At 35.2% G+C, this 27,458-nt stretch overlaps 2 protein-coding genes across 2 annotated transcripts in view; both read left to right on the top strand.

Annotated features, from left to right (window-relative positions):
- The first annotated feature begins 961 nt into the window (after window positions 1-961).
- The window catches only part of Paip2 (polyA-binding protein interacting protein 2), a 73,809-nt gene continuing 47,312 nt past the window's right edge, over window positions 962-27,458 (top strand). The window contains exon 1 of the mRNA XM_089090781.1: window positions 962-1,031. The gene's annotated coding sequence lies outside the window, so the exon portion shown is untranslated. The remainder of the gene's footprint in view (window positions 1,032-27,458) is intronic.
- Window positions 1,060-27,458, top strand: LOC148951290 (uncharacterized). Its single transcript, XM_089090779.1, has 2 exons — window positions 1,060-1,196; window positions 23,995-27,458. Exon 2 carries the CDS (start codon window positions 23,998-24,000, stop codon window positions 24,607-24,609), a length of 612 nt encoding a protein of 203 aa, XP_088946905.1. The 5' UTR covers window positions 1,060-1,196; window positions 23,995-23,997; the 3' UTR covers window positions 24,610-27,458.

Here is a 27,458-nt window from a genome sequence, read left to right as displayed (position 1 = left end):
TCAGGTCTCAGCAAATGCTTTTCGGCAATATGCTATAAGAATACAAGGTTTACATGCAATTTCAGCCCCTGATTTGTGTTAAAATCTTCATTTGGGATCAATTTCAAGCGGTGCTATAAATGGTCGTAAATGGCCGAAACGAATTTTGTTGGCCTGTAGCAAAATGTTTCTATAGTAATATATGTTACTCCGAACAATTTCTTCAAGTACTGTCAGGAGTAATGTACTGTATTATAAGAGAAAGAAAAACAAAGTAACGGAGAGAGAAAGTGAATGAAAATGTCTCATAAAGCAAGAAAAACTAGCAAAAATTGGGTTTTTTAAAGGCCAAATGAAAATACTGAAAAAACACAACCAAGCGAATATTTCGAGAGGACAAATGCCTCTCTTCTTCAGTGTAAAACGAAATAATGTATCCGAGGAAAGTGCCGAAGAAAAAAACAACAAAAACACGCACGGAAAATCAATGTGAAAAGAACAAAACAAACAAAGAAAAAACCAAAAACTTAAAAGAAGAACAAAATTCAAAACAGCCAAAAATTATAAGAATTAAAACAAAATACCTAACAACCAGAAAAGCAAGTTATTCGCCAATATCCATGATTTGCACAAAATCCAAAAAATTATTTTCTTTTTTCTGTGTTTTCAGTATATTCATTTGTAATTTAAAAACACCACTCTTCTTTCTCGAGGATATGTCACGCAAAGTCGGCTTAATAAATTATCTTACGTAGTATCTCTTATGCAAAATTTTAAGCTATTCTAATTTACGCCACAGACGACACGCTTTTTAAGCAAAGTCGAGAACGCGGAAAAAAATTTGCGATATGGTAAAATAACTTAGTCTGGTATACATTTTTCATGCAATTTTTGGTTCATTTTGGTTTGAGCTGTTGGTAACACTGATTACGCGTCTTGTGTTTTTTCTTGTTTGAAATAAGTAAAATTTGAATTTACCTAAACGTGATTTGAGATTGCAAAATATGCGTTTTGTTGATTTTCAATTTTATTGATTATTGCAGCTGCAGCTGGTAATACTATTTTACTAGCCAGATTTATGTACCCTTAAGCTTATTTACTGTCCTCTAAGTCTGTTCACGTCAGGAGTAGGAGGATATTTGTTAAAAATTTTGGCCTATGATGATTTTGCTCTAAAATTTGCAAAATTCTTGAGGATTAGTTTTTAAGCTATCTTGGTAAGTAGTTTATGAAAAATTCTCAAGGCTAAATTCAGAGCCTGATTTTTCCCCTTGCCTTGGAAGGTGTTTTCAAGCTGGTTAATTTTTGTAGTGCATTCTATCCTGCATACCACTATAGACTGTATATGGAAACACTAAAGGAAATGGTAAATATATACCAAATCATATTATTGAGTTAGGAATAAAGTGAATACACCATTTGATGCCTTTTTTATGCTGATTACAAATATAATAATAATTTCTATTGGAAATGAATTTTAGCCCCCCCCCTCCTATATATGCCAATTCAGGGTATATATTTATACATTAGGAGGTGGGGGTGGGGTAAAGTTTAAAATTACCTCCCATTTACACCAGAAACAAAATTTTCCCCCACCCCCTAATGTAGAAATATAGGCCTATAGGCCTACCCTGAATTGGCATATATAAGGAGTGGGGCTGAAATTCAATTCCAATTGAAATGATTATTATATTTGTAATCAGCATAAAAAAAGGCATCAAATGGTGTATTCACTTTATTCCTAACTCAATAATATGATTTGGTATATATTTACCAAGGAAACCAGTCAAACAGGTATTTGCAATGGACAAATAGATTGCAAAGCATGGTTTCTCATGCATTTGCAATATTTAAACTATTGTTTTTTGGGGTTTAGGGAGGGAAAAGGTACCTAGGTTAGGTTATGTATGTAATATATGCTATGCTTTACCCCCCCCCCCTATTGTGCAAATATATATACCAAATTTGTTTCTAAACTATTATATATTCATCCTATTTCATACTAACCTCCCAACATGTTAACATCCACTGGAGATTAGTATGACTTTTACTGGGATCAGTATAGCATATTTGTTTTTTGATTTCTTGTTATTTTTTTCCAAGTCTTCTAGTAAATCAAAGTATAAACTTGGACTAGGCCTATCTGGACATCCATCATATAGAAAATATGGGAGTAAAGTTCATTTGTGATGCAAATGGATGTTATATTTAGATTGAGGATGCAATTCTAGGTATATATTTGCACATTAGAGGGGTGAGGGTATATATTCTGTGAATATATAGGTCCTAAGAAATTCATGAATTTCTTAGAAAAATTGGAAAAACAAGGAAAGAAGTCAAGATAAAGGCTCTCCCCCTGCAAAATGTGTTAACTAGGATTATTCTGCATATTATGGAGTAAAAATTGTTTTCTTAATATGTTTCCTTATGTCCAGCTGGACTCCTAGGCTTAAAATATTGGTTGGCTGGTTGGCTAATTTTAAAATTTGTACATACATACACAGTCAAATTAGCCATCTTGTGGTATCCCAATCATCCTCACCATCACTGCTACTGTTTTTACATTCATTTTATTAGAGCAAGTGAACTACTCTGGCAATAAAATACTTTGTTGATTTTCTCTTTAATGGTGATACCTTTGCTAAATGTACCAATTCTCTTTGCTTTCATTTGAAGATTCTGTGATTTGTTCTCCTGAGAGTTCTGAATCATCATCTAGCTACAGCACAGATGAATCCCTGTTAAAGAGGGCTTGTGATGCTGTAGTTATAGCAAAGAGTCTTTTTAGTGGGGCTGGTTTCTTGCCCTGCTCAGATTTTTAACCTTTCTTTGTTTTTCTGTAAGCTATCATTATTTCAAGCTCTGCTTTAAGTCAAGCTTTCTCTGGGGTTTCAGTCAAAACCCTGATTTTCATCCTTTTGCAAGCCCTGGTATTCTTATTAGCCAGTTGAGGCTTTCAAAATAAGTAAAGCTGTTCTTACAAAACATCTGAATATGTTTAATTGGTCCCTAGAAAGTTGTAAGATCATCCTTAGTTGTGCTGCTGTCTACTTACAGTACTAGACTATCATCTTCATCTGAATTCAGGTGATCAGCAACATTGGATGACAAAAGCATATGTTCAGGTATTGCATTTCTGTTTTTTAGGAATATCTCTGTTGCGGCAAAACCCTTTGTAGTAAAAGCTTTTGGAAATATTGTATCAACAAGTCCTGCAAAATCATTTATTGTCATAGATTTCCCATGATGATGCATCATTCATGAGTTCATAGCACTATTGTAATAAACCTTCAATTAATCATAGACAGAAATACCCAGTTGCTGAAGTTTTATGGCTGCAATGTGGTGGAAAAGTAAGCATTGTAATTCCATGCTCACTTGCAAGGTTTGGACTTTCAAGAGAGATTTGACCCATGGTTGTCTAAAATCAGCTATACTTGTTCTCCTTGCTGCACTTAGTATGCTTTACAAAATGTGGTATGAAACCAGAAATGGATATTTTAGTTGTCTTCCTGCTACTAGGGTTTGCAGCTCCAGGAGATGATGGAGGTGCATTTGCCACTATACAGTCCTTGAAGATAACTTTTAGGAAAACAAAGAATAGTGACTAAGCTGTTCCCAAAGCACTCTAACAGCCTGCCAGAGTGACAAAATTCCATTCTCTCCTGTAAGTTGACCCAGTTGTTTCTTGCCCCTTCTCTACAATTGTTTGGTGGAACACAGACTGTTGTCACACTTGTCTTGTCAACACTATATGTGTTTCTAGTTCAAATTTATGCTCTGTAAGGACTCTTTTAAAATTACCATTGGAGATGTTTACTGGTGGCCTGCACCAAACTACAAGCATCTGGTTTTCTCAAGCTGAGTTCAGGTTGATCTTAGATACATGATGCAAATACTCTGAAAGAGGTTTTTCTTCACTTGGTTCAAAGATGCACTTTCTAGGAATTTTTATTGCATTGAAGCTCTATCATTTGTGGGTTCAGCAAGAGACTTCTGCTTCTGTACATTTCAGTGCAGAGTCTTAAATGGTATGCCATGGGCCATAGCTGGTTTTTGAAGAGATATGCCATGTTCTAGTACCAGTACAGTAGGCTTTTTCTGGTTGTTGCCAGCATACTGCCTCCTTCTCTGAACCTTATTTTCACTCATAGTCTACAAAGGAAAGAAAGCTGTTAAAGCAAGCTCTGGCTACAAAAAAAGACATGAACAGGGAAAAAAAAATTCAATCCTTTTTTCTTACCAAGCATGAAACAATCTTCATGAAGATTGTTCAAGCTTGCAATCAGCTTTACAGCTAATTTGATAGTATTTATTATACTGTAGTGCTTACATGATCTAATGATTAGTTGAACCATTGAGATACAAAAAAACTTAAATGTCGCACCCTTGGGTACTAAAGCCAGAGCTGTTCAAAGGGGGGGGGGGGGCAAGCTGCCCTGGGTGCCATGGTTGAGGGAAGCATGGCTTGCTCACTTTAATCATGTTTTTCACATTGATTGGACATTTTTTTTGCTTATTTTTGAGATCAGAAGGAGTGCTGCAATCAACTTTGCCCTGGACACCACCAACCCTAGGAACAGCTATGACAGCATCATTTGTCACACTACCAGACTACTATTTTAGATGGGATCTGCATTTCCTCCTAGATGGTGTGCCAATCTAGTGGTTTGTCATTTGCTTATAATGAGTTAAGACCTTACTTAATTCCCTACAAAAAGTGGCTGGTCTATGTCCTACCCCCTGTCCACATTGTAAGTTTGTAACTGGCTAAAATAAAACACTTTGAGGGTCCCAAAACTTTTTATTATCATTAGTTTTCATTGAGTAATTTTTTTTCTTCTGAAAATTTGTTTTCATTTTTGTGTCATAAGGTAAAGGCACCATGATTTGACAGTACAATTTTTGAACCACTGTCAAAATTTTCCTTCAAAACAGGATAATTCTGCTTAGTTGTGACTTGGAACACCGTCTCTTGAAGCTGTTGTTATATTTTGACAATGCAAAATGTTGAAACTATATTCAATACACCCAGATGAGAAAAGAATATTCAATTCAATCAGTTTCCTGTTTTCAACACAAAATGAGCTCTTAATACTTTTTAGCTATGTAATGTTCAAACTGTCATTGCTTGTTTTTTTTTTTGTGCAAAAAAAGTTGGATCAGTACCAATGCAACAAGATACATCTGATCTTCTCTAAAATGTAGCCACATTGTTTTTTTCTTGATAAAATTAAGTTAAAATGGCTGCTAATATTATATTGATGAAATCATTTCCATTTGTTGAAATTTCTTGTCTGATGTATTGGAATACCAGACTGACTAAAAATTTTCCTTCAGCCACATTCAAATGTAGATATTGGCTTCTATTATGAGATTCATTTCTTTTGAGAATATCTTGTAGTAATCTTGTAAAAATTTTTGACAGACAGCAACATGTCCTGTCAAAATATAGATGACTCTGTCAAACTTCACTGAACATGTAAAACAGATGAGAAACAATTGGTGTCAAAATTCAAGGGTCCTCTGACAAAACAGTTGTCAAATTTACAGGTACTTTCTCAACAACAAGAGATTTTGATGATTATTATTTGTAGGCTAATTATATTTAATATGAAAAAAACATCAAAAAAGTTTTTTTAATCATAGTTTTACTGATTTGGTGATACATGCTAGATTTTTCCATGATCTGAGGAACTGCTGCTAGGCCTCATATTATCTTCATATTTTTAAGTATTTGACTTGGTTGTTCATAACACTCTCATTCATATATCACTGAATAAATTTAAAGTAGACCTTCTCTTAGTAAATTTTATATATGTTCTGTTTTAAAGAGATCCCAAGCTGTAAAATACAAATTTTTGGAACTGGAACTGAACTCTTCCCAAATTAGCATAGAATTCCTCAAGGAACCTTGCTAGGACCACTCTTATATATAGTATTGATCAGTGAAATTGGTAAGATCCCCTCAAAGGTGTTAATATGTAGATGACCTGATGATCCTTGAAGTATATCAGAACAATTAAAAATGACCCCATCAAAATCCTACCCATGTTTTGGATAAAGCTAAGAATTTACATATGAAAGTAAATTCCCTAAGTCAAATATAATGACAATAAACTTCTTAAAATCTACTCCTGTTTTCCTTGACCCTATCCTACCCAAAATGCTGATGAAACATGTTAAACTCCTTGGCATCACAAACTTCTAATAATCTTAAGTAGGACATGCGTATTTCAAGAATTCTGGACTTTACAGACAAAGGATAGTCAAAATATTTTTTTTTAAAGGGAATTAAAATGGTAGATTAACTTTGTAATTGCCAAATGTTGACAACACTCACTGTGAACAGCAAAGAAATCTTTGCTGGACAATTAAAGGTGAGAGGAAGTGGGCCATTCCAGATAGTGTTTATAGAGAGAGCTATATCACACATTATATTATAGAAACCTAGGTCACACAATTACACTCTATATGGATTATCCAATTTTGTCCCTGTACTTGAGGCAATTTTTTCAGTTTTTGCTTCCACTATCTGAATAGTGTTCTTTACATTTACACATTAAAAAAAACTTAAGGAAATCAAAGTTTTGTACACTTTTCTGATAAAACTTCAAATTTTTAATCAAAGAGTTAGATTTGTAGATGTTTTTCCTATGTACTGAAACCGTTTTCAAACCAAAAGTCTTTAAATTGAGCCTTCTGGAGTGGAAAAAGAGTTTTTTTTTTACAAAAACTGTTGAATCATTGGCACCTTTACCCTAAATGTCTGTCAGTTTGACAGGCATAAATCTGCCTTCTATGCAATTCTCTAATCCTAAGAAATTAGACAATCTGCAGAGGAAAAATGGAAAAGAAAAAAGATGCCCTTGATGCAGAATATTGTGCTTGCAGCCACTTTTCCTTTTTTTCTAGCTAATGGATTTTCTTTGTGATTCAAGCCAAGAAGGTGTAAGTTTTCTGTATTGGGGTTTTGGACAAGGCAATTCTAATAGTTAGCTATTTGTTTTGATCTGATGCTATTTTTAGGAGTTATGGGGTATTGTAGTTTTTACTATGGGACATGATTGTCTCTTACTTGGTTGCTAGCTACTGCTGCATCCTAGATTTGTTTTTTACTAGGTTTGAGCTATCTCAACAGCAAGATACCAATGAAACTTACATAAGCATCATTTAAAATAACTATTTTGATCCTTTTTGTTGTTAAAAATGAAATTGTTTTTACTTACGTGCTATATGAAAATGCAGTTTTCCATAAAAATCGATTTTATTTTAAAAACTTTTTTTAATTACAAAAGGCACTAGATGTAGCAATTACCTTTAAAATGAGCCATTAAACAGCTCTCTATGATGATTCAGTGCCCCGCTAGCTGTGGAGAAAAATAAGAAAAAAGATGCCTTCAGTGTAGAATATTGTGGTTTCTGCCACTTTTCTCGTTTTTCAAGCTTTAAGATTTTCCTTGTTGCTCAAGCCAACATACAGTAAGTTTTGTGTATAGGGGTTTCAGACAATGCGGTTCTGATGGTGTACTTCTTGTTTTGATCTGACTTTTAGGAGTTATGAGTTATTATATTTCTTCATATGGGATGTGATTGTCTCTTACTAAGTTGCCAGCTACTGCTACAACCCTGATCGTTTACTAGGTTTCATGCATCATTGTAACCATCATATTGATGTCCATGTTTATATTGAATAATTAAAGGGACATCAAATAATGATGTCCCTTTATATAAATAATTAACTACACCATTCTTTTATATACAAATTTCAGCTATTTCTAAGCCAGGGTACAGATTAGACTTATGTAATCCACATTTATGATGAACTACCTTGATCCTTTATGTATAATTGAAGTAGATATTTGGATTGTTAGCCTCTGATACTTCTCTCAGTTTCTTTTTTTTCACTTGAGACCATATATTTTCAATGTTTAATATTCTACCCATAAAATCAAGCATTGATTAGTTAGAACCTAACAAAAAGCAAAACTAATTTAAAAATTTTCAGGTATTTTTCTAATTTGAATTAAAAAACTTAAATTTTTGCTTGGACACATAAGCGTTTTTGCAGTTTACATAATAATTTTAGCAATTCTGAACTGAAAACTAAGATAGAAATTGTTTTTTTTTTCTATGGAAATATACTACAATGCTATAGATATACGTACTTTAAGAGTTAAGCCAAAAAAAAGTTTGGTTCCAGGAGACAATTGTTCTTTACTAACTTTCAGCTATCTCTAATTCTTTCATGGGGGACTTTTACGTGTAGATTTGGGGGGATATTTAAATCTTATTCTCTAAGTCTTCTCCTTAGGTCCTGCTGTTTAAGAAGAGTTCCCACAACACTGTGGTCAAAAGATCAAAGGAAAACTATTATTAAACTTATGAACATGGGAGTTTTGATTGGAAATCAGATTCCAATGAGAGCTATCCTGATTTTTACTAGCATGAATAACTCAAGTAAAAATAAAAAGGGGTTTATTAATGACTTACATGAGATAGACAGGACAACACTTCAACACAGGTACAAGTATAACGCTTTGAGTACATGGGAGTCTATAAATTACCACTGATAAAATACAACAAGTCAGATAAGCGCAAGTTTAAATATCACTTGAGTCTCAACAATCTATAGGCTAAGTTACAACTCAACAAATGAGTCCAATCAATCACTTTTGTTAGCTATACTAAACTAACATCTTTCTCCATCAGCTAATAAGCCAGGACTGACTCAAAACTGCTCAGATCTCCTGGGTATCTTTTCCCCAAGAATGCTTTGTGACATTCTTGACCTTTTGCTGAGGTCCTTCCTCCAACCTACGAATTTTTTGAAGCTTGTGGGAGTTCTAAAAGTTCCATTACTTTTTGGATGTGGGCCTGATATTGCATATACTAAAATTTCACTTTGACAAATTTCTTTTCATCAAAAATAGCACTAAATAATTTGTACACCTACTTGACATATTCTTATACTTTAAATAAGTACTTATTTATTTACTAAAGTGAGACATTCTTCGTTTTATGGTGAGGCAAACTTTTTCACTGCAGTCATTTCATCTAAGCCTCATTGATGCAGTCTCACGACCATAATTTTTCTACTGCAATCAAAATGCAACAAACTGCTTATGACATCCTGACCTAGCCTTAATTATGGAGCTGAATTAAATTTGTCAAAATAAAAGTGAAGGGATTTTGTGATTTCTTATCCCCATTTATAAGTAACTATACCAATCTTTTATATATTCACTTATGAGGGTTTGTTCTTTAATATAATAATAACTATATCAATCCTTTAAACACTATAATAATACTATAATACTAACGTTAAAAATAAAATCCTATGTTGATCTTTGTATGCAAGATGATGTTTATAACATTTGCTGCTACAATGTTGAACAAAATGCATTTTTATTTTGTAAAAATGGATTTATTTAAAGAAGTTTTTTTTAATCACGTAAGGTTTTTGAATACATCAATTTCCTTTAAAATGAGCTATTAAACAGCTCTCTGTGATGTTCTAGTGCCCTGCTAGCGGGGAAAAAAAAAGATGCTGCATATGAAGAATATTGTGGTTCAAGCAACTTATCTTGTTTTTTCAAGCCAATAGATTTTCCTCGTTATTCAATCCAGGGGGCGGTACATCTCCTATGTAGAGGTTTCAGACAAGCCCCTTCTAATAGTGTACTTCTTGTTTTGATCTGACACTACTTTTAGGAGTTATGGACTATTAGATTTTTTAGTATTGGATGTGATTGTCTTTTACTAGGTTGCTAGCTACTGCTGCAACCCTGATAAAGAGTAAAGATAGGAGATCGAAAACATTTTCCTAGGGTACAATTTAGTTTCTGAATTATTTGCCAAAGTTTCATTCTCCTAATTAAATTGTTTTCTAAGATAGCATAAAGCCTCTCAACTAGAATTAACCCAAAACACTCCAGTTTACTAGCTCAGTATTTGATTTCCACAAATAAGAATAATAAAATTAAGAAGATAAAAATATGAAAATATTCATCTGACAACCACTGAAATCTTGATTTGCCAAAGTTTTGTTCTTGTTAGTAAATGAAGCAATTTTATCCAATAAATTTCTTAGTTAGGTAAAAAGAGGAATAAAATAAACAGCATTATAGGATTAACCAAATGGACAAAATTACTGACAAAATGCCAGTCTTGGTCTTATTCAATACTTACCACAGTTTGTGTCTTACTGAAAACAATTTGTATTTTGTGTCATATGTTTCATTTGTCATAACATTAGCTACAATACAAAACAAAACTTCCAAACAGTTGAAATGTTGTGTGTGTTTTATTGAAAAGGATATGTATTTTGAACAGTGCAGTTTGTTTTTTGTCAAAATATTGACAAGAAAAGAAAATCACCATAGTAATTAACATTGCTGGAAATAACATATAGACTGTTTGATAAATAATTATATTAATTCTAAGAAGTCCCTGCAGTTTTAATTTTCAGTGCTATAGTTATAGAAAGAATACATTCAAAATGGATTTGTGCAAATAATGCTATGGCCTTAAGAAGGTTTTGGGGGTAGTGGCACCACTCCTGCTTGTGGTGTTTTCTGTTTGTTTTAAGTTTGACTTTATTATTCATAGCAGTTTCTCTTCATTTTGGAATTTAGTTATTCATTCCTAGCAGGGTTTTTTTTTTTTTTTTTTTTTTTTTTTTTTTTTTTTTTTTTTGGCATGATTTTCCATTTTAGTTTCTGTTTGATTTGGTTTTATTTATTCATTGATAGTAATGTCTATTTGATTCAAGTTTGAATTATCATAGAGCTTCATTTCTGTCCATCTTGTGTAACTCAGGACTTAAATATTCTTTGAAACTTCTTTTTTTGACAATCATTTTTTTAGTTAATTATTGTTCGTTTTAATTCACATCATTATGTTTTTGGTTAATACTAAGAATATTTTCTCAGTTTTTTTTTTCAGTTTTCTGCTTAAGGATGTAAAGGTTAGACTGTAATTAAAATGTAAGACAACATTTAAATATTCAGTCGAAGCTTTTGATCAACAGTAGTTTTGTTGCAGTAAATTTTCTTTAATAGTGTTATACTTATTTGGGTTGATGGAGAGGGGATTATTTTTCTCATAAATTGAAAATACATGTAGTTTTTGCTTCTCTATAGAGATTAATTAAAAAAACTTTTTCCACAAAATAAATTTTTCAAAGAAAAGTAAAGAACTCCATTAAACAAAAAATGAGCAAAAATAAAATAAAATAATCTACCAAGCTTGAAACTACCACAAATTATTGATAAATAAATGAAACCCAAAACGAACAGAAATTACAATAAATAACTGAGTCAAACCCAAAACGAGCAGAAATTAAAATAAGTTGGTTGCAAAATCCCTATGCCTTCCCAAGGCCATTACAAAATTTACACTTTACTGAAAAAAATATGAATGCTTTTACCTTTATAAATTTAATAAATCAATTAATTTTAAAATTTTTATTACTAAATATCAGCATGTGTAGATTAAAATGACAATGCACATTCATTTTTATTTTTTCAGTAAAGTGTAAATTTTGTTCTGGCCTTGGGAAGGCATAGGGGTTTTGCACCCAACTTATGGTAATATCTGCTCGTTCTGAGTTTGACTCTGTTATTTATTGTAATTTCTGTTTGTTTTGGTCTTCTTTTATTTATCGATGCTGATTTGTGGTAGTTTCGAGCTTGGTAGATTATTTGATTTTATTTTTGCTCATTTTTTGTTTAATGGAGTTCTTTACTTTTCTTTGAAAAGCTTATTTTGTGGAAAAAGTTTTTTTTAATTAATTTCTGTTCATTTTATATTGACATAGTCTTTTGAGGGAAAAAGAAAATAACACTTTAAATCTTTTCGTTTTTTAAGACTTTACAGTTTGGCCTGCCATTTGTATGCTGGGGAAAAATTTTCAGCAATTTTTAACAACATACACCCTTGTTATTGTTTCATACACAAACTAAGTTATAGTTATAGTTTCTCGTAGTTGACCTGAAATGGAAAACATGATACCATTCGCAAAAAAATCTGCTTACTTTCTTTGATAGCTTGGATACACTTACACTATTTTGATTTGGTTAAATTTTGAGAGAAGAAGTAGCTTCGAAAGTTTGAACGTAACATCCTCAGTCGTTCTTGGGATACTACTGAGATACCTTATTAGGAACTAGCATTATCACAGTGTATTTTGATTTAATCTTAAGGCAACATTTAGTTTTTAAAACATAATGGGCAAATGGGAGGGTGGGAGTGGAAGGGGGATTAGTTGCCCTCCAACCACTTTCGACTATTAAAAAGGGCATCAGCCCTTTCTATTTTCAATCGAATGAGTCCCTTTCGACGTTCCCACGACAACTCCTTCGATACGAAGTGCCCTGGTCTAAACAACAACAACAAAAATATTACTAATCACTTTCGACTATTAAATAGGGCACTAGCCCTTTGAATTTCAAATCGAATGAGCCCATTTCTGAAGTTTCCACGACAACACCTTCCATAAAACCTTATATGCCCCCACGGTATAACTTAAAACCCTTTCCCTTAGGGCTGCTGCGGAGCATCCTCCTCAAAAACATATTTTCTATCTGTAAATTAACTACGCTGAACAAAATGGCTATCTCAAAATTTTTATTGGATTTGTTTGGGGGAATGATGGGCGTGGGGGGGGGGGGGGTGCTAGTTGCCCTCCAATCACTTTCAACTACTAAAAAGGGCACTAGCCCTTTGAATTTCTAATCGAATGAGCTGTTTCTGAAGTTTCTACTACAACGCCTTCTATAAAAACATTATATACCCCCTGGGCTTAACTTAAAACCCGTGCCCTGAGGGTTGTGGGGGAGTGTCCTCCTCAAAAATATATTTTCTATCTGGAAATCAACTACGCTGAACAAAATTGCTATCTCAAAATTTTGATTGGATGCGTTTAGGGGAATGATGGGCGTGGGGGGGGGGGGGGGGGGCAATTTGCCCTCCAAATCATTTAGACTATTAAAAAGGGCACTAGTACTTTGAATTCCCAATCGAATAAGCCTTTTTTGAAGTTTCTACGACAACGCCTTCTATAAAAATCTTATATGCCCCCAGGGCATACATTAAAACCCTTGCCCTGAGGGTTGTGGTAGAGTGTCCTTCTCAGAAACATATTTTCTATCTGGAATTTAACTAGCCTACGCTAAACAAAATGGCTATCTCGAAGTTTTCATTGGATGTGTTTTGGTGAATGAGGACGTGGGGGGCTAGTTGCCCTCCAATCACTTTCGACTATTAAAAAGGGCACTAGCCCTTTGAATTTCCAATCAAAGAGCCACTTTTGAAGTTTCTATGACAACACCTTCTATAGAAAAACTTTATATACCCTAGGACATAATTTAAAACCCCTGCCCTGAGGGTTGTTGGGGAGTGTCCTCCTCAAAAACATATTTTCTATCTGGAAATCAACTACGCTGAACAAAATGGCTGTCTCAAAATTTCGATTGGAGGTGTTTGGGGAAATAATGGGCGTCGGGAAGGGGCTTGTTCCCTACCAATCACTTTCAATTATTGATAAAGGCACTATCCCTTTGAATTTCCGATCGAATTGGCTTGTTTCGTAGTATCTACGACCACACCGTATTTTCTAAACATTAAGTTCCCCAGGGGACTAGCATTAAGCCATTTCCTTAAGGGTTGTGGGGGAGTGTCTAACTAAACAACAATCTTTCTATTTAAAAACCAAGTCGCCAATGCTGAACAAAATGGGTCAAAATTTTGATTGGATGTGTTTGGGGGAATGATGGACGTGGGGGGGGGGGGGGGGGGGTTAGTGGCCTTTAAATCATTTTCAACTACTAAAAAGGGAACTATCCCTTTGAATTTCCAATCAAAGAGCCACTTTTGAAGTTTCTATGACAACACCTTCTATAGAAAAACTTTATATACCCTAAGACATAATTTAAAACCCTTGCCCTGAGGGTTGTTGGGGATTGTCCTCCTCAAAAACATATTTTCTACCTGGAAATCAACTACGCTGAACAAAATGGCTATCTCAAAGTTTTGATTGGATGTTCTTGGGGGAAGGATGGGCGTGGGGGAGGGGCTATATCCCCTCCAATCACTTTAGACTATTAAGAAGGGAACTAGTCCTTTAAATTTCCAATCGAATGAGCCTCTTTTGAAGTTTCTACGACAACGCCTTCTTATAAAAACCTTATATTCCCCCAGGGCATAACTTAAAACCATTGCCCTGAGCGTTGTGGGGGAGTGTCCTCCTAAAATACATATTTTCTATCTGGAAATCAACTACGCTGAACAAAATGGCTATCTCAAAATTTTGATTGGATGTGTTTGGGGGAATGATGGGCATGGGGGGGCTAGTTGCCCTCCAATCACTTTTGACTATTAAAAAGGGCACTAGCCCTTTGAATTCCAAATTGAATGAGCCTGTTTTGAAGTTTCTACGACAACGCCTTCTATAAAAAAACCTTATATGCCCCCAGGGCATAAGATAAGATAAGATTTATTGCTGAAAAATGGCTATCACAAGCCCAAAACGGCCAAATTCGCACTTTAGCGTCAAATACAGCAAAAAAAAGAACAACAAAAACAAACAATCAAACAACAACAAAAAATTATAAAAGGGTCAATGTCAAATACGTAAAAATGTTAAAAACAAAAACAAGGTAAACTCATAAAATTAGAAGGCCAATGTCAAGTCAGCAAAAATGCCCCAAAAAAAACAAAAACAACTCGTAAAATTAACAAGGGGATAAATTAGAATTAAAACAAAATCATCATTTAGTTGGTGACTAACAAACATAAATATAAAACCTCCAAATTTGCAAAATGGGCATAAAAATTAATAACTATCAGGTAAAGAGTGAGTGAGGGGGAGGGGAGGCAGCGGAGAGTCAGTGGTTGAAAATGTCAACTATGTAAGGGATAAAAGTTCTTCTATATATTTCCGTGCAAACTCTCATTGGGGTGAGAAGGGGGATTTTGTTGACACTCAACGCGGGAGGCGGGGTCAAAGGGGTGAATATTGACCGGGGAAAGGGTAGTTGTTCGAGGGTTATGAAGGGCATTGTTAGCAAAATGCAAGGTAATTTTTGGTCTCCTTTCCTTAAGGGTGACAAGGTTAGCTCTCCTAAGAAGCGAAATATAAGGTACTTTGCCTCATTGAAGATATTTCTTAGGCACCTTTTTTGTACTGCTTCTATTCTGTCCAACAATTCAATGGAAGTGCCAGAATGCCAAACAGGACAGGCGTACTCAAAGGTTGGGCGTACAAATGACAGGAAAATCCTTAAACAGTGCGATTTAGGGTATTTAAATTGTTTAAGGAAGGAAAATGTGGCATTGGAGCGTTTCGTGATGTCATTAATATGAGAATCTCATTTTAAGTTGCTTGAGATGGTCACGTCTAGTAGTTTCATGACTGCAAAAAGCTTTTCAGGGGGGATTAGACAGGAAACAGAAGGAGGAGTCTTAAGAAAATTAATAATAAGAACAGTTGACTTTAAAGGGTTGACTTTCATATCATCAGTAAGAGCTTTGGCTGATATGGATTCCAAGATGTACATTGGGTTGCTTTTGGAATTTTTGGAACATGTCTCTAAGACAGTTAGATCATCAACGAATTTCCATCTATCCGGAAAATAAACACCAAGGTTGTTTATCATTGTAAGAAATAAAATTGGACCTAAAAGGGTTCCTTGGGGCACACCATTATAAATTGGAAGGGGATCAGAATATACATTCAGGTATTTCACGACTTGCGTTCTGTTAGAGAGGAAAGACGCAATTATTCTAATTAAATAAGGGTCAACTTGAAAGTCATTAGGTAGCTTTTCTAATAGTATATTGTGGTTGATTAAATCAAAAGCTTTTTGCAAGTCAACAGCGATAACATTGAGCCAGGTATTGGGTTTTTCGAGTTTGTTACATATTGTGTCCATAGGGTGAACAAGATAGTGGGTAGTAGATGTAGAGCGTAGGTTTCCGAATTGTCTTTGGTCAACATTTGGGATTATTTTTACTATCAACCACTCAGCTAAAAAGCTTTCATATAACTTCGGAAAAACTGGAATAAGAGCAATGGGACGGAAACCATTAAAATCTTGATTATTACCTTTCTTTTTTACGGGAGTAATAAAACCTAATTTCCAACAATTTGGAAATTTACCAGTAGAGGTAATTTCATTAAAAAGTAAGGACAAAGGCTCTGAGAGATTGTCGGCGAAGGCTTTAATTAGTACAATCGGAATGTCTAATGGGCATGTACTACACTTTTTAATGTTTTTAATTTTTGCCTCCACATCCGAGGGCGAAATAACGGGAAAATTGAGAGAGCACAAATCATAAAAAGTGTCAAAAGAAAGGGGAGGGAGGTTCTTAACTATGGAAGAAAGAAACCTGTTCAGATCATTGGCTGTAATTGAAGGGTCTTCTTGGAAATGGAAGTCTATGTTCTTATTTGTTTTCCCACAAATTTTCTTTATTCTATTATACCAGTGTTTTGGCTTTGTATAAAATAAATCCTGGACTTTGCATTTGTAATATGAAGAAGCAGATTTACCTATTTTTTTTTTAATATATTTATCCAGTGAGTTCGTTTTCGGTATTTTACAACTCTTTAGTAGATTCAAGTTAATTCTAATTAATTTTTTTTAATTGGCTAGTAATGTATGTATGGTTTGTCATTAGAACATGTTTTAACTTTTTTTTTTCACAGGGAAGGAATTTATGTATTTTGTTTTAATCAGATTTTGGAATTCAGAGACTTAAAAATTAATGTCATTTTTTCCTTTGAGGGCCAGCCAGTTTTCATTGGTAATCCAAGATCCAAATATTTAAAGGCCATCATTGGAAATTGGGTAATAAGAGAACTCAGTAACAGAAGAAGTATGATTAAAGCTACTGAGACGCTTCATTAATAAACAAAAATGGTAACTTCCTCTTAACGGAGGCAAAGGGACAGGAGGGGTGAAGAATGCCTGCATATTGGTGCAAATCAAATCAAGGGTTGAATTTCCTTTTGTTGTTGGTATTTTTACTATTTGTTTTAAGTTTAGGGAACTACAAAGGGGATTTAACTTTAGATCAATAGCATCACCTACTAAGAAAATACTGGCGTTTGGGAATTTGCATAGGACAAAGTCGGCACTACTATGCAGTTGTTGTTAGAATTGCTGTCTTTGTGCAGCGTTTTGATTTGGGGAATAATAGAAGCAGCAAAACACAATCAAACTAAAGGGGCGTGGTAAAACTTTGAGTCTTACACTTACCCAAATGATTTCATCGTAATCTGAAAGGTTGGGAGTATGAATTAATTTAGGAAAGAGATAATTATTCACAAATAATAGTATTCCACTTACCTTTTTACCTAGGGGGTGATCATGGGGACGAAGTTTTATGAATTGGGAGTAGTTATTAATTTTCAATAAAGCAGAGCTCTGTGCTTTGATCTCAGTTACGGCAATTACATCAAATTTGTGTACGTGACAGAGGGCTTCTAGACCAATAAATTTGTTAAAATTCAGGCTTTCGGCGTTCGTAACAAGCAGCATTGGGAAAGCAAAACGGTTACTAAAGAGGGCAGTTTTTTGTTTGTTAATTGTAGGAGGCAGTGGGGGGTGGGAGGACCGTGGATCTGGGAGAGGAGAGGCATCTTTTTCGGGATGAAGGCTGGGATTCGTTTGAGAAGCAGGATTAAAAGGCGGGGCTGGACCCGACTTGAGAGAAACGGAGGACAGCGGATAAATTATGGGGATATTATTAAGTAGGGATTTGGGGGGGGGGGACATAAGTTAGAACTAAACACTGGTTTACACTAGAGTCACATAATTCGATGCTTCCATAACCCGAATGGATGGAAGTAGGGTCTTCTTTGTTGTGGTAGAATACGGCGGGGGTCTTAAATTCCCCGGAATGAGCTGGTGCTGTTGCTTTAATGGACACTGGTGCGTTACTTGACAGGCTCGGTGACTCTCGTTTTTTGACAGATTTTTCCTGGCACTGTTGGAGAGGGGAGAATTGGTTTTCGTTGAGCTGTACTGCTTTTAGTATCTCACTGACCTTCGATGTAATGGCGGGAAGGTTTGATGTAAATTGTTTTTTGACAGGTCCAAACTGATGAGAGAAGGAGTTGGAGGGGGTGCTGACTGTGGGTTTAAATTTTTTTCCGCACTATTTAAGGGCTTTTTAAAATATTTGTATCCATATTTCAAGTGGATTTGAATACATTCACCGAAGCAAAGCCCACTTCTAAAACTGTTACAAACCCTGGAATGCAAGAGTTTGCACCAAGGGACACTACATTCATTCTTCAAATAATAATTCTTGCAAAAATGATGTTATTTACACGACTCTTCCTTCGTGCAAACCTCTCCCCAGGTATATTTGCATACACCTTTATTAGCATTAACTTGTTTCCTGGATAGTTCATCACTAGTATTGAACTCACACCTAGTTTTACATGCATAATTAGCGTCAATTTCAGAATGAAATTGACCTTGAACACTTGTGCCTGAGAGGGGATTAAAACCAAGACAGTTTAATCCTTTAAACACACAAACTTGTCTTTTTATCTTAGTTGAACCGGAAATCACTGGATTAGTATCTATAATTTTGTCGTTGACTTTGTCTTCTTTTAAATCTTTATTTTTGATGATGTTATCAGGAGCGACATTAGCATCAATAAGTCTTGTTTTAATATTGGTTTTAACAGAAATTGGGGATTTCTCCTTTTCCTGGACTGGAAAAGACTGGGGGTTACCAACTCTAACGCTTTTTAAAGTGGTTAGGGTGGATATTTCTATAATAACATTTTCAAGTTCTCTCATCAATGATAATAACCGCTGCATGGGAGGGAGGAGGCTTCTTGTCTTGGGTGCAGTAGGGACGTTGTTTAACAAGTTGGACTGGCAGGAAGCAGAGATCTTGGATACTGAAGCTTGTCCAGTGGTTGGGCAACTAAAATCAGTTGTTTTTTAATCGAAATTGTTTTTGCAGGACACTTTGGACGCGGATGAGGGGGGACTGTCCTGGGGCATGAAACTATTTTGGCAAGAGATTGATTTGAAGAGATGAAAAGGGTGATGACCTCACTTCCTTCAAAATGTTAACTAGGTCACTTCCCGATGGGTGACGTGGAGGTGTCATAAGGGTAGACGGGGTCTGGGTGGAACAACGCAAAGAGTCATCAAAGGGTACTACCTTTTCATTAGTATCTTCTTTTGTAGTAAAATCTAGGCAAAGCCAATGTTTTGACCACTTAGAACGTTCTGTACCGGAGCAATGTTCATGGAAGTAAAACTCACAGCTACTGCACTGAATAGAGTTAATAGTAACTCTTAATCTGCATTCCTGGCATACTCTCTTTGCCATTTTTTGAACCGGAATGGGTTTTGATATATTATCGCTGATTAAAGAGGAGTTAGCTAGGGTCACTGAATTAATTCATGTTCAAAGCTCTTAATTAATTCTGTCCATAGTGAATGAATCCAAAAAGGTCTTTCCACTCTGAAGACTAAATGAAGACTGAAATAACTTAAAACCTTTGCCCTGAGGGCTGTGGGGAAGTGTCCTCTTAAAAAACATATTTTCTATCTGAAAATCAACTACGCTGAACAAAATGGCTATCTCAAAATTTTGATTGGATGTGTTGGGGGAATGATGGGTGTGGGGGGAGGCTAGTTGCCCTTCAATCACTTTCGACTATTAAAAAGGGCACTAGCCCTTTGAATTTCCAATCGAATGAGCGTGTTTTGAAGTTTCTTCGACAACGCCTTCTATAAAAACTGAGATGCCCCTAGGGCATAACTTAAAACCCTTGCCCTGAAGGTTTTGAGGGAGTGTCCTCCTAAAATACATATTTTCTATCTGGAAATCAACTACGTTGAACAAAATGGCTATCTCACAATTTTTATTGGATGTGTTTGGGGAAATGAGGGGCATGGGGCGGGGGGGGGGGGCGATTTGCCCTCCAATTACTTTCGACTATTGAAAAGGGCACTATCACTTTGAACGTCCACTTAAATTAGCCTGTTTTTAAGTTTCTATGACAACATCTTCTACAAAAACCTTATATGCCCCCGGGGCATAACTTAAAACCCTTGCTCTGAGGGTTGTGGGGGAGTGTTCTCCTCAGAAACCTATTTTCTATCTGGAAATCAAATATGTTGAACAAAATGGCTATCTCACAATTTTGATTGGATGTGTTTTGGGGAAAGATGGGCATGGGGGGGGGGCTATTTACCCTCCAATTACTTTCAACTATTAAAAAGGGCACTAGCCCTTTGAATTTGCAATCCAATGAGGCTTTTTTGAAGTTTACTACGACAACACCTTCTATAAAAACCTTATATGCCCCAAGGGCATAAATTAAAACCCTTGCTCTGAGGGTTGTGGGGGAGTCTCCTCCTCAAAAACACATTTCCTATCTTGAAATCAACTACGCTGAACAAAATGGCTATCTCAAAATTTTGATTGGATGTGTTTGGGGGAACGATTGGCGTGGGGGGGGGGGCTAGTTGCCCTCCAATCACTTTCGACTACTAAAAAGGGCATTAGCCCTTTGAATTTCCAATTGAATGAGCCTGTTTTGAAGTTTCTACAACAACAGCTTCAATAAAAACCTTATATGCCCCCAGGGCATAACTTGAAACTATTTCCCTGACGGTTTTGGGGGAGTGTCCTCCTCAAAAATATATTTTCAATCTGGAAATCAAATACGCTGAACAAAATGGGTATCTCAAAATTTTGATTGGATGTGTTTTGGGAACTGATGGGCGTGGAGGGGAGGGATAGATGCCCTCCAATCATTTTCGACTATTATAAAGGGTACTAGCCCTTTGAATTTCCAATCGAATGAGCCTGTTTTGAAGTTTTTACGACAACGCCTTCTATAAAAAAAAACTTTATTTGCCCCCAGGGCATAACTTAAAACCCTTGCCCTGAGGGTTGTGGGGGAGTGTCCTCCTCAAAAACACATATTCTATTTGGAAATCAACTACGATGAAGAAAATGGCTATCTCAAATTTCGATTGGATATGTTTGGGGGAATGATTGGAGTGAGGAGGGGTGGAGGCTAGTTGCCCTCCAATCACTTTCGATTATTAAAAATGACACTAGAACTCTTGATTTCCAATCGAGTGAACCCCTTTTGAAGTCTGTACGTCGACCCCTTCTATATGAAGTGCCCTGCTGCAAAGAAAAAAAAATAATAAACTGTACATTGTGTCAACATTGGTCTTATATGTCCTCAGGGCATAACTTAAAACCCTTGCCCCGAGGGTTGTGGGGGAGTGTCCTCCTCAAAAACATATTTTCTATCTAGAAATCAACTACGCTGAACAAAATGGCTATCTCAAACTTTTGATTGGACGTCTTTGGGGGAATGGTGGGCGTGGGGGGGGGGGGGCTAGTTGCCTTCCAATACATTTTGACTATGAAAAAGGGCACTAGCCCCTCCAATTTCCAATCGAATGAGCTCTTTTCAAAGTTTCTACGACAACTCCTTTGATATGAAGTGCCCGGGTATGGAGAAAAAAATGATGAAGCCATCGTGATTACCTCCTACAGTCACTCTTGAGTGTACATATATCTTAGTCCCCTTTTCTATTAAAAAAATATCTTGTGTTATGCTTTTTTGTTGTTATTTCTTTTAAATAAATTCATGTCAAGGTAATTTATTTAGAAAACAGTTCTGTTTTGTTGTCTAAAAAAGATGTCACAAATCAATACATCCAGATTGGTTTCCTCAACTCCAACAAGCAATATAGCTACATTTTCTTCGTATATTTATTGCTCATGTTAAGGTCCTCTTGGCCCTATCTACTGACCCTGGATGTTTCACATAAATTGGATGAAAACAATTTATGGCACATTTTAGGATATCACAAATCAACAGGATTTGAAGCAGAAATATCCTTAAGTGACCTGCAGAAAATAAATGACCAATTTATAAAGCTCTCAAATAGTCTTTTACCAGCCATGAATTCAATTGACTTTACAGTATAGTTTTGATTCTCTAAAAAACTCAGACAAGCTTAGTTTTTCAGAATTCTTCAAACACAGGGTAATATTACAAGCCAGTTTATTTGACAGTTTTTCAAAAATTTTGTATTAATTGTGAACCAGTAATTTTGTTCGTTTTAAGTTTCAAGTTTAGTCTTTACTTTCATCAGAAAAACTTAGTTAAAAAAAAATTACTGAATTTGCTAATTATTCCTGTGATCGTAAAGGTGTGCTATTTTCTGGATAAATGAACTGTCTTTTGATTTACCTCTCTTCTATGCTGTGAGTTGATCCAAAGTTCCACCGTGGCTAATAGTTTTAGAAAGTTTAGATGGAGACACATATTTTTTGACTCCACATCTTCCTCTATAAATAAAACAGGGCCCTTGCCTCCTTTTTCCTTCAATGCTCCATAAGCTTTAGCTCAGTCCCTATCTGTCATTCTCAAGATTTTGCAGATATGCAAGTTTGTTAATCTTAACATACAGAGTGTCTTTTGATTTACCATGCTACATAACTGTGGATAGATTATTAGCTCCATAGCAGTTTATAGTGTGAAAATGTTTAGATTGACCAGAGAAAAAAAAAATATTTAGCCCCTCTCTCCAATACAAAATTTGAAGTTCCCTTGTTTCTCCCCCTTCCTTTTTTTACCTGCCCCTGCCTCTCTGCACCAAGTCATATGCCTAGGTCGGTGTTCATTTTTCCACCCCCTTACCATTCCAGGAAAGTCTCAACTTGATTCACCAAGGTGTTCCCAAGATATTGCAAATATGCTTTTTGAAAGCCTGTCACATACAGTGTCTTTTGATCTACCTTGATACTTAATTTTGCATAGATTATAAATCCCTTAGGCAAGGCCGTATCCAGGGGAATAGGAGGTTTGAACCCCCCCCCCCCCGAAATGTTTGTCTGACTTGTAAAAAATTTAACAAAAATGGACATAAACAAATTTTGTATGTGTTATTTTAGTTTTTTTGTGTACCCCCCTCCCAAAAAAAAAAAAAAAAAAATTGGAGCAAAAGCCCCTCCGAAAAAAATCCTGGATACGGCCCTGCCCTTAGGAGCTTATGCTGCAAAAACTTTTTGCATATTAGAGACAATATGTATTTAACCGCTTCCCCCCCAACAAAGAATTTGAAGTCTCCTTTCCTCAATCTCCCCCATTCTTTCCCAAACAGTAACAGAAAGTTTCGACGTCATCCTCAATTTATTATTTATTGTTTGTAATAAATGAGCCTGAATGTATTAATTTTTCCCCAGTCATTTCTATAAGAGTCAAAAGTGACTGGAGGGCTACCAGCCCTCCTCCTATGCCTTTTTTTGCTACCTGGTCCCCCTGTAACCTCCCAACAGAACAAATTTTTGAGGTAGCCATGTCATTCAAAATAGTTCAAAGGTCAATAAATATGCCTTCAGGCATGACATGACCCTGATAGCCCTTAGGCATGGGTAATGAATAATGCACCTTTATCAATTTCAAAATATCCCATCAACAAGATCCAGCATAAAACTGGAAATATAAATAACATTTTGAAGACGAAAATTTATTAACCCAAACTTAATTGTATTGGAACATTCCCATATCTTGTTTGAAGTATTTTCCCTTTTGAATGCATTTATATTCTGCAAGTTAAGTTTATTCTTCTTGGCTACTACATAAGATCTTTCTATATTATATTTGATTTATTTTTGGCCTGCTTTTGAAGATGAATATTTTGTCACTCTTAGTGTTTCCTGTGTCTGTAGCGTTTTTTTCCTCAGATGTATTTAAATGAAATCCTGGTTTTAAGATTTGGTCTTCATGTCTAAGTTAACGGGGCTTCAATAAAATTTTGCTGAAACATGACAGGCTTACATTAAATTGCAAAGGTTTAGTTTTCACTGTGTAATTTCCTCCCTTAGATCTATCCAAAGGGCCCATTCTTGAAAAATGTTGAAAAACAAGGCCTAAAAACATGTTTTTTTTTCTTATTTTTGGCAAATTATTGTTATTTCTTATGATTATTGTTTTTATAGAAGATGGCAACAGAACAGAACAAAGACACTGATTTTAGCATAAAATCTAATGAAGAATTTAGAGAACGAGAAAATCAGGTTTTTGGAAGATTGCCCAACATTAGCTTACACTCTGGAGAGCTTCCTGTACAGAGAAGCTCCTACATAATAGATGAAGACCTGATTGGATATGGAAAAATCCCAAAAAAGAAATTTTTTGAAGGACGAGAGTTTAAAATACCTAACTCAGTCCTTACCAAAAAGAAACGTTCTGTAAAGAGAGATCCACAAAAATGGAAACTATATTCACTTGAAAATGTAGACATCTCTGAAAAATCGAACAAGTTTGCAGCCTACTCGTTTCTAGATGAAATGAACAAGAGAAAAAGAAAAACTGCAACAGAAGATTCAAAAGTTAAATTTGAGAAAATTGTGTTTAAGAAGCCAAAAAGACTCCCAGATGAAGTTGAGGAATCAAAAGCTGAAATTTCAACGCAAGAAGCTACACGAAAGCATGTAACAGCAGCTTTTGAACTTCGGCAGAAAAAATGTAAAGGAAGCACAGAAAAGAAATCGATTTTGTCGACAAAAGAACTTCCCCTTGATCATTTAATAACAAAGGAAGAAGAGGAATAAGGGTGGAAAATCAGTGAATTCCTATTTCTGATATATTTTGTTAGCTCTTTGTCTTTAGAATTGCAGTTTTGAAATGCTGTTTCTTTGTATAAGCAACAACTGGCATGCACATAATTAAGATTACTTGTTGAAGGGTTTTACAGAAAGTAGCTTATATTTTATCTGGGGTGTCAATTGGGGTATTCAAGGTATTGCCCCCCCCTACATTTTTTTTACCCCTTTCTAGATTTTGAAAAAATACCTTTTTCTGGGGCATTTTTGTTGAAAAAATCCTCCCCTCCTCTAGATTCAGGTTAATTGACGCCAGTGTGTTTTATCATTGGAAATAAGCAACTAAAACTAATTGTCAATCTTGAACTAACTAATCAATTCAAAGTCAGGTACTTTTAATGATGATGCAGTCTGCCAATTGATTCATTGCTCACTGAAGTTTACTTTATGAGGCTCAACCACTTGTTTTAAGCTTGCTTACAGTTTCATGTTGTTATCAAAGTGTCATAATCTATATCTCAGGGTCTGGTAACAGTTGATAGTTATCCGTTGAAATATCTCCAGTGTGATGTTGAAGAGTTCCCTACTATGATTTGCTGCATGCACGTGGCCGCTTTCATTGAAAAGTTAACATTGAAACTCAACATTCATCAAAGTTTATTTTCAATGGCTTCTCGTAACTTCTGTAATGTTTTGCATAATTTTTAAACTGTGAATATTGAATAATGTCTTGAGAAAATCCACGAAAACCATATCCTGCCTGTTCTTAAAAAAAACAAGGGACTTGCTGGCAGGCATAGCACATGTCTTCAAATTCACAGCAAATAAATGAGCAACTACTCAAGTTCTCCCGTAACATTAAGGGATGTACCAAAAGCAGAAAACCCTTCTACCCAAGAAAGGTGGCAATAGTCTTCTCCTTTGGCCATCCTGCTCACAATGTGAGTGGCTTTTTCAATACCCCTTGTAATTTAAATTTTGCTGCAATTTTTCTTCTATTTAGAGGCTGAATCACGGCTGAAAAAAGAAAGGATCAAGAAAAAATGGTAAACTTCATTTGTAATTGGAGGTAGGATAACAATAATACCCTAAACATCTGGGGGATTAATTTCAAAAAGAACATTTTGGTTGCATCAGGCTCTCCCTACCCCTGGAATATAAAGACACACAGGTGAACAATGTACCTGCACAGGGGGAAGCCCCTCCCTCCTTCCGTCTGAGGGAGAATTTCCTCGAAAACGGAGGAATCATGGCGTAGACATGCCTTTTGTTTTCTAGATTTGACCTCGGACCTCTCTCCATGGACCCATCCCCACTGCCTGCCCTCAAGAGGTCTAACCTACGTGATCTAATTTTTACCCATCACAAAGAAGTGCTAAAATGAACTGTTTTTTGTTTGTTTTTCTTGTATGGAAAAATTTAAGATTTTTGACGTTTGGGTTCTGCATAGAACGACTGCAATATGTTGAGATGCCAATATTTGAGCTAAAAACATTCTGCTTGATATCCATTAAACCTTATGATAGAAAAGTGTTTGACTCCCACCAAATGCGGGACCCTACCTTTGAGGCTTTATTGTTGTATTACTCATGGAAAGAATAACATTTTATGATGGAAGAAATCTTAGGAAGACATACAAACTTAGCAATATTTGACACATATTAAACTTTAATCTTAGGACTAATTTAAAGTGTTTTTTTTTTTTATTCACAATTATGTTTACTTGTTACTCTCTAGATACGATTTCATTTGATATATATCCTAGTAACTTTTAGATTATTTAATTTCAGTATTTTTCTATGTAGTAACTGAAATGAGTGATTTTTAGTTGTTTCATTGGCTATTCAATTATGTTATTATCCTAATTTATTCACTCTGTTCATAAAACCATAGAAAGAAAAAATAATTTGAAAGCAATGTAAAAATAAGTCAGGCATTCTTGTTTTCTATTACTTAAAGCTTAGGAACTGCTAAACAAACCACAAAAAAATAGAAAATTATTTTATTGTCTTTTCCGTCTTTTTTGAAGATAACCCAATTGTAACTATATCTAGTCTGGGGCCTAGTTGTTATAAGAGAACAAGAGTTTCATTTTAGGGGGTAAGGGAGAAGACATCTTCGATTTTTTAAGAGACTGTGGACCAATTCTAAGGGGGATATCTTTTTCATCTTTTAGAAAGTATGCCAAAACGGAGAGTGCTTGAAGAGTTGAAAACTTATTCTTCTGTTTTCTGCCATCAGTCACAAAAAGTAACTTTAAAAATATATATTGGGTGGAACTAAACAACAATTCCCCCATGGTTCTCATTTCCTAACATAATTTGTGACCCTGAAGCATTTTTTTTTTTACCTGTAATTGAGGAAAACAATGGATAGTACCTGATTGAGTGAGCTTTACGTTCTGAATATTATCTCCATTCATCGTGCTTGCTATGTGCTGTGTATATGCGTTTATATTTTTGTCTTGATTTGTGTAAAAGTATTTATAAAATGAATTAAATTTGTTCTACGAAAATGACTTCATCTGTTTGCCTTAAAATACTTGAACGCATCGCTTTGGCTTCCTTTATGGCTTACTGTGGTGCAATCAGGATTCCATGGTTAATAAGAGGTCCAACTATGCAGATGGTCTCTACATAGCCCTATTTGAAAGGATGTTATGTTGAGATGTAAAATATGACAAGTCTAAATTTGTTGTAGAAAAGAAACTTTGTGTTCTTTTCTATAAAATAAAGGAAGCAGAGACGTTACTAAAAGGTTTGAAAAATAATAAGGCTTAAGATCCTGATACTATGTTAGTGATTGTTTGAAATGTAGTGGACACAAAGGGGAAAAATTATAAATATAATTATGATAGA

Source organism: Artemia sp. Qi Xiang Cuo, chromosome 6 (assembly GCF_049724085.1).
Source record: "Artemia sp. Qi Xiang Cuo chromosome 6, ASM4972408v1, whole genome shotgun sequence".
NCBI lineage: Eukaryota > Metazoa > Arthropoda > Branchiopoda > Anostraca > Artemiidae > Artemia > Artemia sp. Qi Xiang Cuo.
The sequence above is the reverse complement of the archived record's forward strand: the minus strand, read 5'-3'. Positions and strand labels throughout refer to the sequence as shown.

What these genes read in the sequence shown, in the direction of transcription:
- LOC148951290 (XM_089090779.1), top strand. Translation starts at nt 23,998, where the DNA reads ATGGCAACAGAACAGAACAAAGACACTGATTTTAGCATAAAATCTAAT.